General features: G+C 50.0%; 5 protein-coding genes across 5 annotated transcripts; 1 reads left to right on the top strand and 4 right to left on the bottom strand.

Annotated features, from left to right (window-relative positions):
- Positions 1-725: 725 nt before the first annotated feature.
- P170DRAFT_426074 (uncharacterized protein) lies at positions 726-3,077 on the bottom strand (the record flags this gene model as incomplete). The annotated part of the gene is made up of 1 exon (XM_024847689.1): positions 726-3,077. One exon carries the CDS (start codon positions 3,075-3,077, stop codon positions 726-728), a length of 2,352 nt encoding a protein of 783 aa, XP_024704403.1.
- Positions 3,078-3,366: 289 nt separating this feature from the next.
- Positions 3,367-4,200, bottom strand: P170DRAFT_475417 (uncharacterized protein; the record flags this gene model as incomplete). The annotated part of the gene is made up of 1 exon (XM_024853257.1): positions 3,367-4,200. One exon carries the CDS (start codon positions 4,198-4,200, stop codon positions 3,367-3,369), a length of 834 nt encoding a protein of 277 aa, XP_024704402.1.
- A 2,741-nt stretch (positions 4,201-6,941) lies between these two features.
- Positions 6,942-9,008, bottom strand: P170DRAFT_446851 (MDR family MFS transporter; the record flags this gene model as incomplete). The annotated part of the gene is made up of 5 exons (XM_024850834.1): positions 6,942-7,014; positions 7,245-7,873; positions 7,934-8,363; positions 8,412-8,791; positions 8,844-9,008. 5 exons carry the CDS (start codon positions 9,006-9,008, stop codon positions 6,942-6,944), a joined length of 1,677 nt encoding a protein of 558 aa, XP_024704401.1.
- A 1,541-nt stretch (positions 9,009-10,549) lies between these two features.
- P170DRAFT_436742 (uncharacterized protein) lies at positions 10,550-11,638 on the top strand. The gene has a single exon (XM_024849212.1). It carries the CDS (start codon positions 10,640-10,642, stop codon positions 11,600-11,602), a length of 963 nt encoding a protein of 320 aa, XP_024704400.1. The 5' UTR covers positions 10,550-10,639; the 3' UTR covers positions 11,603-11,638.
- Positions 11,639-11,858: 220 nt separating this feature from the next.
- On the bottom strand, positions 11,859-12,843 carry P170DRAFT_408078 (LITAF-like zinc ribbon domain-containing protein; the record flags this gene model as incomplete). The annotated part of the gene is made up of 4 exons (XM_024846713.1): positions 12,573-12,843; positions 12,374-12,476; positions 12,096-12,321; positions 11,859-12,024 (listed from the first exon to the last, which is right to left on the bottom strand). Exons 2-4 carry the CDS (start codon positions 12,399-12,401, stop codon positions 11,859-11,861), a joined length of 420 nt encoding a protein of 139 aa, XP_024704399.1. The 5' UTR covers positions 12,402-12,476; positions 12,573-12,843.
- Between the last annotated feature and the right edge of the window lie 2,049 nt (positions 12,844-14,892).

The following is a 14,892-nucleotide window of genomic DNA, read 5'->3' as shown; positions in this document are numbered from 1 at the left end:
CTCTACTCCCTGGCGAACAAGACTGAAGGGGATACCTGTCTTGAAAAATCAATAGGATCCAGACTTCTGAAAATACGAAATTTAAATACTTGATCCCTTGTTAGATCCCATGCCATTTAATCGACTTTATAATACCTCTTTTTGGTCTTATTCGTTGATCTACGCCTTATAACGGCATGGGGTAAATATTTGAGAAAGAGGCAATGCTTTTAAATGCCGTGGATGGTCTGCAACTCAGATAAATCTCACACAGTGACAATTATTTGTATTCAAACACACTCTATATAAACAAATTATAAGTGTCAGATAATGTGGTTTTAAAATGTCATGAAATGAAACGACAGAAAAGCAAGAAAGAACTCAAAGAAACAAAGAGAAGAACGGAAAAGAAATAGCAAAAAACTAGAAAGGAAACAAAACAAAGAGAAGTACAAAAGTAAACAAAATAGGAGATATGTAAGAAAGATAATCAAAATAGAGAAAAAAAATAAAAGAAATACAAAAAAAACAAAATACGAAAGAAATAAGAAGATAATCGAAAGAGAAAAATAAAAACAATAACATTGGTTTTCACAATCTGAATAAAGCCGAAACAGATCAGAAAACCTTGCACATGTCAATTTTCACACATTTTAACATTTTTTTTTTCGGTTTCTCGGATTCTAGTTCGGAACCTTCAGTCAGATCAATCACCCCTCAACTCAGATCAGAACAGCGCACACGACTCACCAGTAAGCATCACATCGACGCCGCTGCTCGTTCAGGTCACTCCTCACCTCGGGATGCAGTATCCAAGTCTCACTCACCGAATTCACCATCGGATCGAGGCGACTAGAAAAGGGCAATCTGATACCCTCGAAAGAGCGCAGCTCCGGAAGCTCGCGGAATGGCTGCCGGGCCCAGAGCCTCCTGCTTCGTAGACAGGGGGTCTGGTTCACGCTGAATGGCGCAGAAGGCTCGCAACTCTGGTCGTTGAACATGGGCATGGGGCCCAGTCCCGGGGGACAGAAGAGATTCTGTCCGCAGGCCGGTTGGGGACCTTGTGCGTCCTCACGGGGGGTGTTTTGGCCGAGGCCAGGAAGGGGAACAAATTTGGCTGCGCGACTCTGAGCGGCCATGTGTTCAGTAAGCGTAGGCTGAGGGAGGCCGTATTTGGCGGCATATTGCATGGTGCCAAAGACCGGCTCCTTCTCGTTTGCTAGCGGCATACGAGGGGCTTCAGTCTTTGCGAACGCCGCCATGCTGGGGTTCATCGGTGGGTTTTGCCATGATGATCGAGTGTCGCGGACAGATTGTGCCCATACAGCCAGCTCGTCATCGGGATCACATGTCCCAATTGGGGGAGAAAGAGATGCGATGGACTTGTCGGAGAGGAACTGACTGCCCACAAGTTGGGTGGGGAAAGTGTCTCTCACTTGTTGCTGGGCTTCGACCTTCTGAGCCCATTCCTGACAAAGACCTCCCATGGGCCGGTGAGGCTTTGGAGCGAACAGTTGAGGCGACTTTTGGGGAGCGGGAACTTCTCTATCAGGCGTGGTATTTCTGTCCATGTGGTCTCGGTTCCCAATCATAAAGAGCATAGATTCGGCGCCCGAGTCCTCCAAGGGGTCAAAGTTCATGGCGTCCGATTCGTCACTGAAGACAGAAACGTCCCGGTTGTCATTAGGCTCCTTGTTCATAATTTCGTAATCCTCGCTCTCCTCGCTCTCCTCGCTCTCATCGGACTCATCGGACTCGGCAAAGGTGCAGAAGGAGGCTCCTCTGTTCATCCGTTCCATCCACTTACGTCTCGACAATTTGCTCCCATAGCTCTCATAGTAGGTTGAAAGGATCCAGTCCAGCATTGTGCCAGATTCATCGTGCTGCTCGTCGCCCGACCAATCCCCAGAAGGGGGAGGAGGCTGGAAGTAGTTCTTTTGTGGGCTGGCGAGGATCGGCGAAGTCTGACGGGGACTGATGAGACCGGTATCGACTCGTTGTGCGCTTGGCTTCCGGTAATCAGGCGTCACGAATTTAGGAGACGCGATGGAAACCGGGACAGGGGCATCGTCGCTCATCGCCTCTTCCAGGGCCTGCTCCAACTTGGAAGATGGGGTCTTTTGAATAGAGACTTCCCACTCCGAGGAGTAGGGCAGGTTTGTGTTGATAGGCGCCAGGTTGGGCTTCTGCTTGCGAGCCTTCTTTTTCGGCTTGGCCTCTTTCTCCTCTTCAGCGCTCATCAGATGGAACGTGGGGATATTAGAGTCAGCCATGTTCTGGACAACCGTCACAAAGTCGTTGTCAACGGCTGCACCCATGTCAAAGGGGTCGTTTGCGTCCGCTGCATTGATCTGGCTGAAGTCATCATCCTTGGGATCCGGAATGTTGGTCTGGGAGCACGGGGACTGGCTTTTGAACTCGGGCGTCTGATCAGTAAGACTATCCTGTGGAGTGGGAACAAGTCTAGAGGGTACTCCAAAGAGTTTCCGACTCAGGAGCACCCGTTCATAGTCCTCGTAGTCCCTGTCGCTCACGCACGATGCAGAATCAGAGCCAAGAGGAGCATAGCACGCTGCCGTTGGACGGAGGGCAGCCCTGGGACAGTCTCCTTTCAGTTCCGCAGGCCCGGGGCACGATCTTTCAATTGGACGCTTGAAAGGGGCAGCAGACGATGCTTTGGGTGCGCCCTGCTGCTCCTCGTCGGGCTCGCAGCCCGGCTCGTAGGGGATATCCATCGGGAGACATCGGTGAATCACACATCGCATGGGCGAGAGGGTTCTCTTGGAGATGTTCCCAGGGCTGATTTCGCTCGACACAGCGCAGGGATATCCATCAGACACCAGATCCATGCCTTCAAGGTGAATCTTTTGCCACTCGTGGTCGATGTCGGTCATCGGTTTAGCGTTGGTCTCGGCGTCGCATTTGCAGCAGCTGTATTCGTTGTTGTGGAATACCACGTGGTGGCTGAAGGACGAGTACTCGCAGTACATGTTACTCTTTCCCTTGCGCATCGAGTTGATAATCGAAGCACAGCTTTCCATGTTGAAGCTGGTGATGTGGCCGCAGGCAGAGCTGTGGTAGAGAGTGTAGTGACACATTTTGATTGAACTTACCGTTTCCGTTTTCACAACAGAGGTAAGATGATGAAGCGATCGCAACTTCAGTGATCTATGACAAGCATGAAAGTCTACCGGAGACGGAGTACTGCTTGTAGTTCACTGTTGTGCGATTGAAAATGATGGGGTGGATCTGTTGTATCTAGCTAATGGCGAGGGTATTTATACTTGTGGATATGAAGCCGTCAATTGGAAGCCCCGGTGCATACAATGATATTGTACCAGTATAGCGGAGAGTCGCGGTTCTTTGTCCCCATACCCGGAAAACTCCCTAGCCTCCAGGCCTCGTCCACCTAAAGAGAGAGAACAAAGGGCGCAGTACATGAAAACCCCGGTGTTTCTTCTCCCGATCGGGCTTCATTTCTTTCAGGTAGCGAACGCCAGAATCCAACAACCACCAAGCCGTCAACTCATGCATGAATCTCAGAACCGGATTTTCAAGCGGAAGCTTTCGCTGTTTCTCGTTTTCTCTGGCTTTCAGTCTCCACATAAGCGTCTCTCTGCAGAAAATCACATCGTCGCCTTCCTCCCAGTAGTGCATTATCAATCTGGTCTCAATCGGATGTCTACCATTAACCAGGCAGACCAGTTTATCGGCCTCTCGTTGGCAGACTACGAATATCCCATTTAACGCATCCCGCTCGACGAAGTCCAAAGCCAGGATATGCGAATCAGCAAATGTTGGCTTTACCGATCGTGGCGCAATCCAATATACGAAGTATCCATAGGGAAGACGCCGAAACTCCATCATATTCTGACGCACCATCAACTCGAACAAACCCGGGAGATCTCGCGGTGGGAGGTCTTTTCGATGTACGCGGCATGTGGCGCAATTAAGAAGGTAATGCCAGTTATCCCACACGGGGGGAACTGATGTGATTTTGAAGGGGAGAAAGGGGGAAACGTCGCCCACGTTTTGCTCATGCTCAAGGCGCTTGCCGAGGTATCTGTGGAGTGTGTAGAGCGCGACAGTGGATGAGAGCGTGATGCCAGACGATATTAGCACTGCCCAGGTACGCAAAGAGGGTGTTTTGAAGTTTGCATTGCCAATTTTGTTGGTGAAGACTGAAGTCCGTGAGACCAGTTGTTGTTTTAATTCTTCCATGTATTGCGAATGATGAAGGTAAGTATAAAAGGTTTGTCAGGCTGAATAGTAGAGAATATAGTTGTATGATGTAGATTAGTGTGTTGATGCTGGTTCAAATGGCCATCAGAGCTCGTCTTGACTGTTGTTGCTGACTTGCGAGAGTCTGTTAGGGCAGGTGGCGTCATGGGCATATCTGGAAGGAACCGTTAAGAAGAACCTGAGGCTGTACAAGCACCTCAGTAAGTCGCACTCGTCAATTATTATGCAGATGCGCACTATCAGGATAAGGTTAAGGCACTTCCTTTATAAAATTAAGCAGGTCAACTCAGATGGATACTACTATAAACTAGGGTCCCAGACCCCTAAACACGTTCTCCTGGAGTACCCACTACATATCACTTACTGTAAAAAATTTATAAAAAGCCTTAACTCAGTCAAGGAGCTACGTGGGCGTAGATAAAACTATAATACAGTTATACATCACCTGTAGGTGATTTACTATATCGTTGAGTATATATAATAAACTGGCCTACTCTAGTAATTCTAATTCGCCTAATTTAGGGACAAAAAGGAGGAAGAGACCCCGGAATCTAGTAGTTTATTAGAAAGGCTCGGATTAGACAACAAAGATAATAGTTACATAGAACTCTAAGGGGGGGTGGATGTCTCGCCCCTACCAGTAACACACCCACTAGAATACCAAAATACGGGAATACAGAAGGGGCGGAGGCGTCTATGATGGCGCGGTAGACACACAGTCGATATGTGGCAGCTATGATTTAGTTATATCTTGCTTTTTAATAGTCTATTGTGATTGTGAGATTTATATATAGTGTACGGCTGCGAAATTCTGCTTTGCCGGAGAAGCGCCTGTATAGCCTGTTGCTTCAATAGATAGGCTTTATCAGGTTAATAGAAATTTGATTGTTTGACCAATTGATTGAAGAAACAGTTACTGTATAGGATGGTTACTATTTATCATGAGAAAATAGTCAACATAATTATGCTTTCATTATGTGAGATCCCATTTTACATGCCATTCCAAACCGTCATTTCCCATCTACTGATCGCTCGGCCACGATGAAGAAATACCGAACATACAGTCCATGAAGACACTCACAGAGGGCATAGTCCTGCTCTGAGAATAGTATAAGAAATTTAAGTCATATTACATGCTCCAGAACTCCAAATTATTATCAATCTCCCCATAACAGCCATAATTCATACTCGAAGCCAGACAAGAAATCATACCGATCACCCCATCCATCCACGTCCAACATCCAACTCCCCTTTAACCCCTTACATCCATCCATCTTCACCCACCACCTTCATTTCCCCAGTCCTCACCCTCATCTTATTCAACTTGCACCGCCGCCCTCTTCGCCTTCCGTGCCATCCAAGTCCGATACAGGAACAGCGCGACAATCCCAACGCCCACGATGAACACGATGCAGAAGACGAGGACCACGCCGGGGTTCTCGCCTGCCCAGTTACTTCGCTTGAGGATTGCGCGGCGGGTTTCCGGGTGCGGGAGACTTATTGCTGCCATGGTCTGTGATTTTGCTGGTCTGCTGGATGAATGGTGATGTTAGCTTGCTTTTTCTAGCTTCGGAGGGGGTTACTTGGTGGATGTGATGTGCACATACAAAGATAAGGAGTTCCGTGTAGGGTTCTCGCGTCTTGTCGGCGAGGCAGGCGCACGTTCACTTCGAACTCGAAAAATCTAGTTCTTCCAAGCTATAGGTAAAGAGCGAGGTATAGAACCAAGGAGCTTGACACCGGTCGGTCGGTCTCGCTCAAGCACGCCCACTGGCTGGCTGTAACAGGCCACCGAACGAACAAGTAGGCCGGGAAGAAAAGCACGAGCACGGGCGAGCAAGCTCAGGTGAGGATTATAGAAGAAGACGAGGCTGAGGCTAGCTTAGCTACACCCTGTAGCCAGGATCGGGAGCAGCGGAAGGGCAGAGCGAGAATCGAGGGCCATGACGTGCAGGAGAGGAGTGTATGCAACGTCGGTTTGGCGGGTGGTCGGGTTGTCAGGGAGGGAGAAATCATGGATCTGGCGGCAGCCACGGGAGGAGGAAGTTTATTGCGGTGGTTACTTGTATACGGGATTTGCCGGGGATTTCTTCTTGATTCCTTCAATGTTCAGGTAGTTTTTCGTGCTAATGTAGTAATGGGGCGATAGTCCTGCAGATATATAGTATTACTACCGAGAAAAGGAATTAAACACCACCGATTCAACATCAATCTATGAAATTTCTTTCACTCATGCTGAACATCCTCAAGATATACAAACCCCGTCAAGTCCAAAGACAAGGTTCAACGATCCGCCCGTCCCGTTGGCGTCACCACTCGATCATATCCGCCGGTCCTAGTGGATCATGACATGTTCGAATCCATCTCAGCCTGGTCATATATTAAGGATTGAACAGACTTAACATGCAGGATAGCTAGCATTTATCTCCGGTCAGATAGGGTGGCCCGGTCTCAATTCAGCTTCACTCGTACAGGATGGTGACGTCATACATCGCGATATGATTATGTAATCACTGCATCACGGCGTCGTTTTTATAGTGATTCTTTTGAGGAGGACATATTTTTGTATCTAGTGATTGAGCCTTCCTCAATTGCTCTTTTCCATTCGAAAAAGTAGAGTCTTTTCCAGAATAAAGGGAGGGAAATTCTAGGGCGACGAAAGTATGGCCCAGGACTGGTTGCAGCGCTATTGCCAAATGAGTTAATTTGCCCGTCATGAATCATGGTTCTTCGGGAGGCAGAGAATGTGGAGGGCTTGGCTCAGTTATGTTTGGGCTGTCCGTTGGATGTATTCTTATACAGATTATATTGTGCTGCATTACAACTAAGTTTTATCTATATAGCTTGCCGATTTTTTCCTTGTCTTTCTTTTCCCCTAATAACCGTAACATGATGTCCCTGTCACAACTGTATAGTCACCAATAGCTCACACCTTCCTCTCTGACCCTTTCGAATCCTCTTCTCTCCCTCCCTCCATTGTATGCAACTCCTCGGCACTCCCATTCCTCTCCCTCTCCACGCACCTCCCCTCCCCCTTCCCAGCCTTAACAGACTTCCACTCCAGCACCACCGTGCCCAAAAACGCCACCGCCCCAAGCACAACCGCAATGTAGAACGTCCTGACAATCGCCCGATTATAACCCGACAGCACATCCCCAACCAAGTCCCCCGGAACCTTCTCCCAGTCCACACTCGCCCCAGTCACAACCTGGCCATCTAACCCATCCACACCCGCCATCTCCGCCCCCAGATATCGATGAAACACACTCTCAGAGACAGCCAGCATCACGGCGCCCGCAAGCAGCTGCACAAACGAGATCATCGTAATGGCCATGATGCTGTCCGACGGCGGGATCCCCACCTGCGCAACCATGTATGCGTTCTGCGCGCCCAGACCTGCCCCCGCGGACATGAGGATCTGGTAGCCGAGCCAGGACGCGGTGCCGGAGGTGGGGGTGAGGGTGGAGAGGAGGCCGGTGCCGATGCTGAAGAGTACGGGCGAGATGACGATGAAGGGCGTGTAGTAGCCGGTCACGGTGACGAGGGTGGCGCCGATCAGCGAGAAGATGACCATGCCTAGCTCGGTGGGGAGGAGCATGAGGCCGGAGTTCGTGGCGGAGACGTTTTTGATGGATTGGAACCAGATGGGGAGCTGGGTTGGGTTGTTCGTTAGTTCGTGGCTGGGTTGGGATGGGAGAGGAGGGGGACTAACGTAGTAGATCATTACGAAGAGCGCGCCGAAGAGGCAGCTCACGTACCAGAGGCCGCCGAGGATGTTGCGGTCGCGAAGAACCCGGAGTGGGATCGTGGCGCGGTCCTCGGGTGAGAAGACCTGGATGACGCCGAAGGAGAAGAGAAGCACGCCGGCCAGCGTGAACAGGAGGATGATGCGCCAGCTGTTCCAGGCGAAGTCGGACCCGCCCCATTGGATTGCCAGTAGGAGGGCGACGACGCCAGGGATGAAGCAGAGAGTGCCGAGGATGTCCATGCGCTGGGCCTTCTGTCTGAAGTTGAGATGCGACATGGAGGGCGTTTTAGGGGACAGGAAGATGAAGATGCCGATGAGGGTCACGGCACCGAAGGGGAGATTGATGTAGAAGCACCATCTCCAGGTCGCGTGGTCAGTGAAGACACCTCCGAGTCTGTATTGTTCAGCTTTTGTGCAAAGGGCCAGGAGGTAGTTTACTCACGGTGGTCCCGCAACGCTGGTGATCCCACGCACACTTCCCAAACAACTGATGAAGATCGGGCGCTTTCGCACCGGAGCAATATAGAGGACGATGATGATGGCGCCGGAATCTATGCCAGAAGCGCCGATACCTGCGATGCATCGTCCGATGATCAGAGCCACCGACGACGGAGCGGCGCCGCATATCAAGGAGCCGACCTCGAAGAGAAACAACCCGCTCAGAAAGGCCCATTTGGCCGGATAAAACAGGTACATCTTTCCCCAGACCATCTTGGTGGCGCACATGGTCAGCAGGAACGAGCCGCTGTACCAGCCGATGTCGTCGAGGGATTGGAATTCATCGGTGATTCGGGGGATAGCTGTCGCCAGTATAGTTTGATCCTGATTTGGTCAGTCGCTTCATGAGACAAGGGCATAGAGGGAATCGTCTTACCAGAGCACAGCAGAAAAAGCTGCAAAACAGCGTGGCCGTCAGCAGGATTGCCTCCCATAGTGGTGGATACTCGTGGTCATCTTTCTCATCCTCCGTCGGCTGAATAGGGCTCTCTGGGGCCTTATCTTGTATTAGGGTTTCGGGTTCCTTCTCCTGGTGAATCATGTTCAATAATTTGAAGTCAGACAGTGTTTAATTGAACGGAGTTTGATGAAGGGAGGGCGTTGATGGATGGCCGACATAATCTGTATGGAGGTCCTGGAGGAATCCGCGCCGGCCAGAGGAATGAAGGGGCAGACCAGCATTACAACTCTAGCACGCCGCTGCATTCCTCGCGATTGGTTTAATGGATCCCTTGAGTGAATTTCAGAGAGCCTCTTGCAATTTATAGCTAAGCTCACCACAGAAAGATGATCAATGGTCTCCAATCGCAGTGGTATTGTTACTTGATAGACAGCCATCATAGCCGGATAACTGTAATGTTGTTGTTCAAGAAATATGCAGTCGTAAAGGTAGACAAGAAAGCAACATCAAAACAATACTGAAATCAGGCTCCTCCGTTCTACCTACTGTAGCCTCTAGCCAGAAATCATGAAACCATCATCGATCGTGATGCAAGTCGCGACACTATCGTATAATTCCTTTTTTCCCGCGACCTGAAACAGGGCTGTATAAACCGTAAAGCTCTTTGCTTACGTGGAATTTCGCTTTCTTACTTGGCGCCTTAAATATTCCCCTGCGTTGAGTAGGTCTGAAGAAAGTCCAAAGGAGGCTCAAACCAGGTGGGTATTTCATCCAGTTTGGACATTTGGCACATAGTTTCGACTATCAGTTTCCTGTCCCGATGAGAAGCTGGATGCTGCATGAAGACTCGTTGGTTTTTGAATATGTCGAAGTGTCATGGCTGTAAAGATATCATCTCGCGTGCTTTTTCTAATTCCTCTTGTATATGTTGTTGAGGAACGGTTTAAAATAACATCTATTTCTAAGCTTAGCAGCTTAATTATAATATTACTATTTAGATGATTCTGGTTCATATTTCCAAGGCTCGAAGGGGTTTATATCTTAATTCCGATCCTACCTAAATCAGAACAAGGCTTTAGAAAGCAGAGAAACTTACCTATTCAATCTCAATCATCCCTCCGCTTTCCTTCAATATGGAGATAACATCGAGATCCCCACATCATTGGCATTAGCCCTCCCCAAGAGAAATCCGAAACGGCCCCAAAAGTCTTCAACAAGACCCCAACTCGACTAAGATACCAAGAAGCTAAGTCCCGTCCTGCTCGTATTCCGTCTCCGCCACCAATCACCGCTTTTCCACCTGCAGAGCCCAGAGATTTAGAGCAACAATCAGATTCAATCCCCCACTCGCTTTTTGCCGGCAAGGTTCGGGCCATTTTCCAGACCAATGGGATCAAGCATTTTCAGGTATCAAGAGTCTTAGGCCGCAACCCTCTCCTTTTCTGGTGGTAGAGCATGTGCTAATGCTGAGATTGATACGATCGTTCCACGGGCTTGTTCTGACAGGGACGGAGAAGGAGGGTCTTATGCTCAGCCTTGCAGGGGGATGATTCAGACGAGGCCTACCCCCTGAACCTCAGGACTCGATTTAAACATATGATCTAGCTAGTTTAATATCTTCGACGCTCGATTTTCCCCACTTTCTGGTCTGGTCTCTGTCGTTTCTCTGTGCTGCGCAGACAGTGCTAGCTCACTCTCGACGTCGACGTCTATCTTCTCTCCGCCAGCGCCAGCCTCATCCTCAGCGTCTGTATCAAGAGCGCGTCTTCAAAATGACCCTCCCCCGCCCATCCCTTCTCTCATATCGACACCTCCCCTTCCTCCTCCTGCTGCTCTCAACCCCAATACAAGCATGGACCTTCGTCTGGCGCAACTCCACCGGCGCCAACGTCGCGCACGAAAACAAAAACGCCACCTGCGTCCGCATCTACCACCAAAAAGACCTCCAGTTCTCCTGGGACCCCGAGGGCCCCTGGTGTCTGCGCATCTGGCGCGAGGCCGAATGTGAGAATATGATCGGGTGGGAGTGCGAGAATACGCGGTGGAGGAAGGATGCAACGAGGAATCTGTCCGCGTATGATGTTTATCCAATGCCCGAGGATTCGGTGAGGAAGTTTGTTTCGACGGAGACTACGGGGACCATGACGATGATCTCGACGATTGTGAGTGAGACGAGCACGACGAGTGAAGCCACGACGAGTGATAAGGGGGCTAGTGCGAGTGCGACGGGTGCCACGCCAACTCCGACGGGGGAGGCGAGTGAAGATGGTGATGGTGGAGGAGCGCTATCTGGAGGCGCGATTGCGGGGATCGTGGTCGGTGGTGTCGCGGGGGTGGTTGTTCTCGCGACGGTGTTTTTTCTCTGGGGGAGACGGAGATCCCATCCCGGGACTGTGGACGAGCCTGCTGGAGGTGTGTCTGATATACCAGAGCAATTGGCACATGAGGATTCTCGAGGACAGTTTCCTGGGTCTGGTCATGGATCTGGTCCCGGATCTGGGTACTCATACGATACGAGTGGACCGCAAATGATGGAAACAACGTTGGTTGCTTCTTCCGACTCTGCGTCTCGCTATCACCCCGGTGCCAATGTGCATCGTCCTGGGAGAAGACTTCCGGTTGAGTTGCCGGGGGAGATGGGCGGAGTGGAATTGAGTAATTCGAGGCAGTTGATGGAGATGGACGGCGAGGGGTATGTGAAGAGGTCGAGGTCGAGTTCGATTGCGAAGGAGTAGGGGGTTTGGTGTTTGCTGCTGGTCTGTATATTGAGCGTTGGGATGGCGTTCTGAGTTCTTTGGATGTATTATTTAATGTCTTAATTAAATGCCACTTAATGATATGGTCTAAACTTTTGGACTTAAAATCAGTGTTCATAGTGCAACAATCATATTTTCTTAATCACAAATCATAAAACCACCCAACCCTTTATCCTGTTCAAACATAAAATCAGTGGTATCAAACGCACATACACCATCAGCCTATCGCATCAAACTATCCCTGTCTCACATTCTGATGCACCTCGGTCCTGCCACTCGCATGGAACGTCGCCAGCATAGCACCACACTTGCCGCAATGATGGTTAACATCTTTCAGCGAGGAGATTAGGTACGGGATGCATCCTAGACAAAAGCAACAGCAGATCACGGCCGCCCAGCCACTATATCCGTTAGCGGTCCGTCCCTTGCTTACTCTCTTCATTCGTGGTGAATATAACCAAGGAGTACATACTGCGTCGTATTCCCTGACTCGACATCCACGCGTGTCATCTCCCGATGGCTACAGATCGGACAATCCACTGGTGCCGGACCCCGTTGGAGCGTGTGTAGTGGCGACGAGGTGTTGTAGCCGCTTGGGTGCGGCATTCCGGGTTGCCAGGCTGGAGGTTCCATAGGAGGAACCATGTGTGCGGTTGGAGGGTGGATAGGGGTGGGTTGTTGTTCGTAGAGGGGAGGAGCTAGAGTGCATTAGATTCGGTATATGGATGAAGAGGGTTCGGGGAGACGTACCGGAGGCGACCTTTTCGTCGTGAGACATTTCAACGGATTGCTTTGTTGAGTTGGTTTAGTTGTTTGGTAGTTTATATGGCAGGAATCAAGTGGAAGAGTAGATCTAGACCAAGGATGCGACCATAAAAAGGGGTTAATGATGACGCTCTAGCACAAATTAACAAGTCCAACAAAGAAAGCTGGACTGAACACGACCTACTTATACCCATCCCCCTATTATAAGCACCTCGCCAACACGCTTATGACAACCACAGCCCCAGACACGCCAAATCCCTGGCCCCATGGGTCTCATCTTCAACTTCGTGATCTCCTCCAATAACAGCCCAGCCAGGACCGCATGACGTCGCACAACCAGACCCAAACCCCCGAAACAGCTAGGAACTAGGATCCACTGATAGCCCCAGAACCCTGCCAGAGTACGGGAACTGGCACAAGGCTCTCCCGCTGCGCCCAGAAGTGGGGAATTCGAGAATTGGCCCCAGCAAAGCCACGATGTTCGTTGAGCCGCGGCGATCGCTCCCGCTTGGGTGGCAATCTGCGAGGGATGTTCTGCGATCGAATTTCTCCTGGTGGTATATCTGCTGCGAGGATTTATGGTCATGGGACTGGCTGTTCGGCTCTGGATATTAGTTTTAATTATGTTTAATTTTGGGTATGATAGGAATCGCAGGCAATTTGGATGCTCACTAGTATTAGGTGCTGACCCGCTAACCGCAATGGTGAGGGATCGGCGGCTTGGAATGGGTCCAATAAGGCTGGATGAATGGCGGTAATTCTTAATTAGAAGAAAGGAGTAATGGAAAGCAGAGCAGAATAGACAGTGAAGCTGTGGATGTTCTTTTGCGTAAATCGATCGCCAGGCACTGGTCGTGTTGGCCTCAGGCTCGAAGGCATGAACCAGGCAAGAATCAGGCAGCCACTTTTGTGTTGTCCTTCCTCTTTCGTTTTCCTTTCACTTCTTTTCCAACTTTCTTGTCCTCCTCCTCCTCCTCCTCCATCCATCGAGTTTCTAACAATCAACCTTATCCAATGCCACTTTGAGGCCATCGCAATGCTACCACGATCCATCTTCAGGATCCTGTCCAGCCCAGAAAATCGCGTTACCGCGTCCTCCGTTATAGGAACGAATGATGGACTTCAGTAAAAGTAACCACCCGGCCAAGATTTTCCACAATGAATGGGTTCAGTCGACTTTACGACCCATCTACCCGATCGGAACCCATCAGCCACCAAGCATCCTTGCAATTCCCTTGATTAGGTTCCTTACACCCGCTGAAAACAACAAGGTATGAAACCTCCCCACCATCAGCACCCAAATGAAACAATCGACTAACCAACCTCGTCATCAGACACCAAGCGCCATATTAAGTCCCGGGCGCAGACGCCGGATGCTTTGGCGAAAATCAGTCGGTGGGGGCCTCCTGGTGAGTTAGCCACTTTCGAGATGCTTGGAGCGGGCTGTGCTGATTCTGTGACCTGTAGCCTGGCCAGTGGTGCCTTTGTCCCTCCATACACCTGTCAGTGCGGCTGTCAGTGTGGTCGCTGCTTTACTTTACGTTGCGGGTTCATGATGGATATAGACGTGATTGCGGGCCGGGAGGCAGGGCATGGACGTTGCCTCCCGGTCTGCATTCGTAGATGCTATTACAGCAATCTGAACCATGCGGGGTGGGGGTTGGGGGGCTCACGGGAATAATTGAGAGCGGGTGGTATAGCGTGAGAGGTATGGGTGTCTTCGACGCATGGTGCGGGGCTGGGTTTGGAAAAGATTTTTCCGAATTGTTCACGTTGTTTTTGTCGACTGGGTGATTATGCTGCCAGGACAATGACATGTGGTTTTATTCATACAAGTGAGGGACTGGTGGGATTTCGACTGCTTGACCGTCTGTGACAATTGCTGATCAAAGCTAGACGGATGGAAACAAAAACTGCTTCGGTCCTCCTTTCCCCACGAGAGAAGATGAAGCAAGTTGGCTGCCCGGCAAAGCCGATCCCTCTCGTCATGCTGTGATGGAAAGATTGGGTTTCTAAAGAAAGGTGAAGACAGAAAAGGATGGAAACACTGTCGATCGAGAAATGACAATATGAACTTGGGAGAACAGATTGTCGACTTCAGAAGGAGTTGATATCCGCTGCCTCCTGTCTCTGTATTCTTATCTCTCCCGTTTCCTGTCAAATTCTTTTGACTTATCAGCGATTCATCTCCCAATGACGATGACTGTTGTTAGTTAGTCTCGGTATCTTCTTCATCAGAGAAAATAAATGAGAGCAAAAAAAGTCCTCCCTTCTTTCGCTATCACTGCCCATCCAGGTCCATAAGCTTCAAATTTAAGTAATGGATGAGCTGAGAATCAACAGGTGGACTACGAAAGGGCTCAGTCTTTAATCAAAAATTCAATTGGGCTGAGTCGATTATACCAGAGGAATAGGAATTGAGGGCTGAACACATAAAGACCTCGGGGTTCCTCACAACGAACCATTCGCGTGACCAGATGCCTGACGACTCACACCTACCCCGA

Source organism: Aspergillus steynii (assembly GCF_002849105.1).
Source record: "Aspergillus steynii IBT 23096 chromosome Unknown P170scaffold_4, whole genome shotgun sequence".
Classification (NCBI taxonomy): Eukaryota; Fungi; Ascomycota; class Eurotiomycetes; order Eurotiales; family Aspergillaceae; genus Aspergillus; species Aspergillus steynii.
This window is presented reverse-complemented; position numbering and strand designations above follow the sequence as displayed.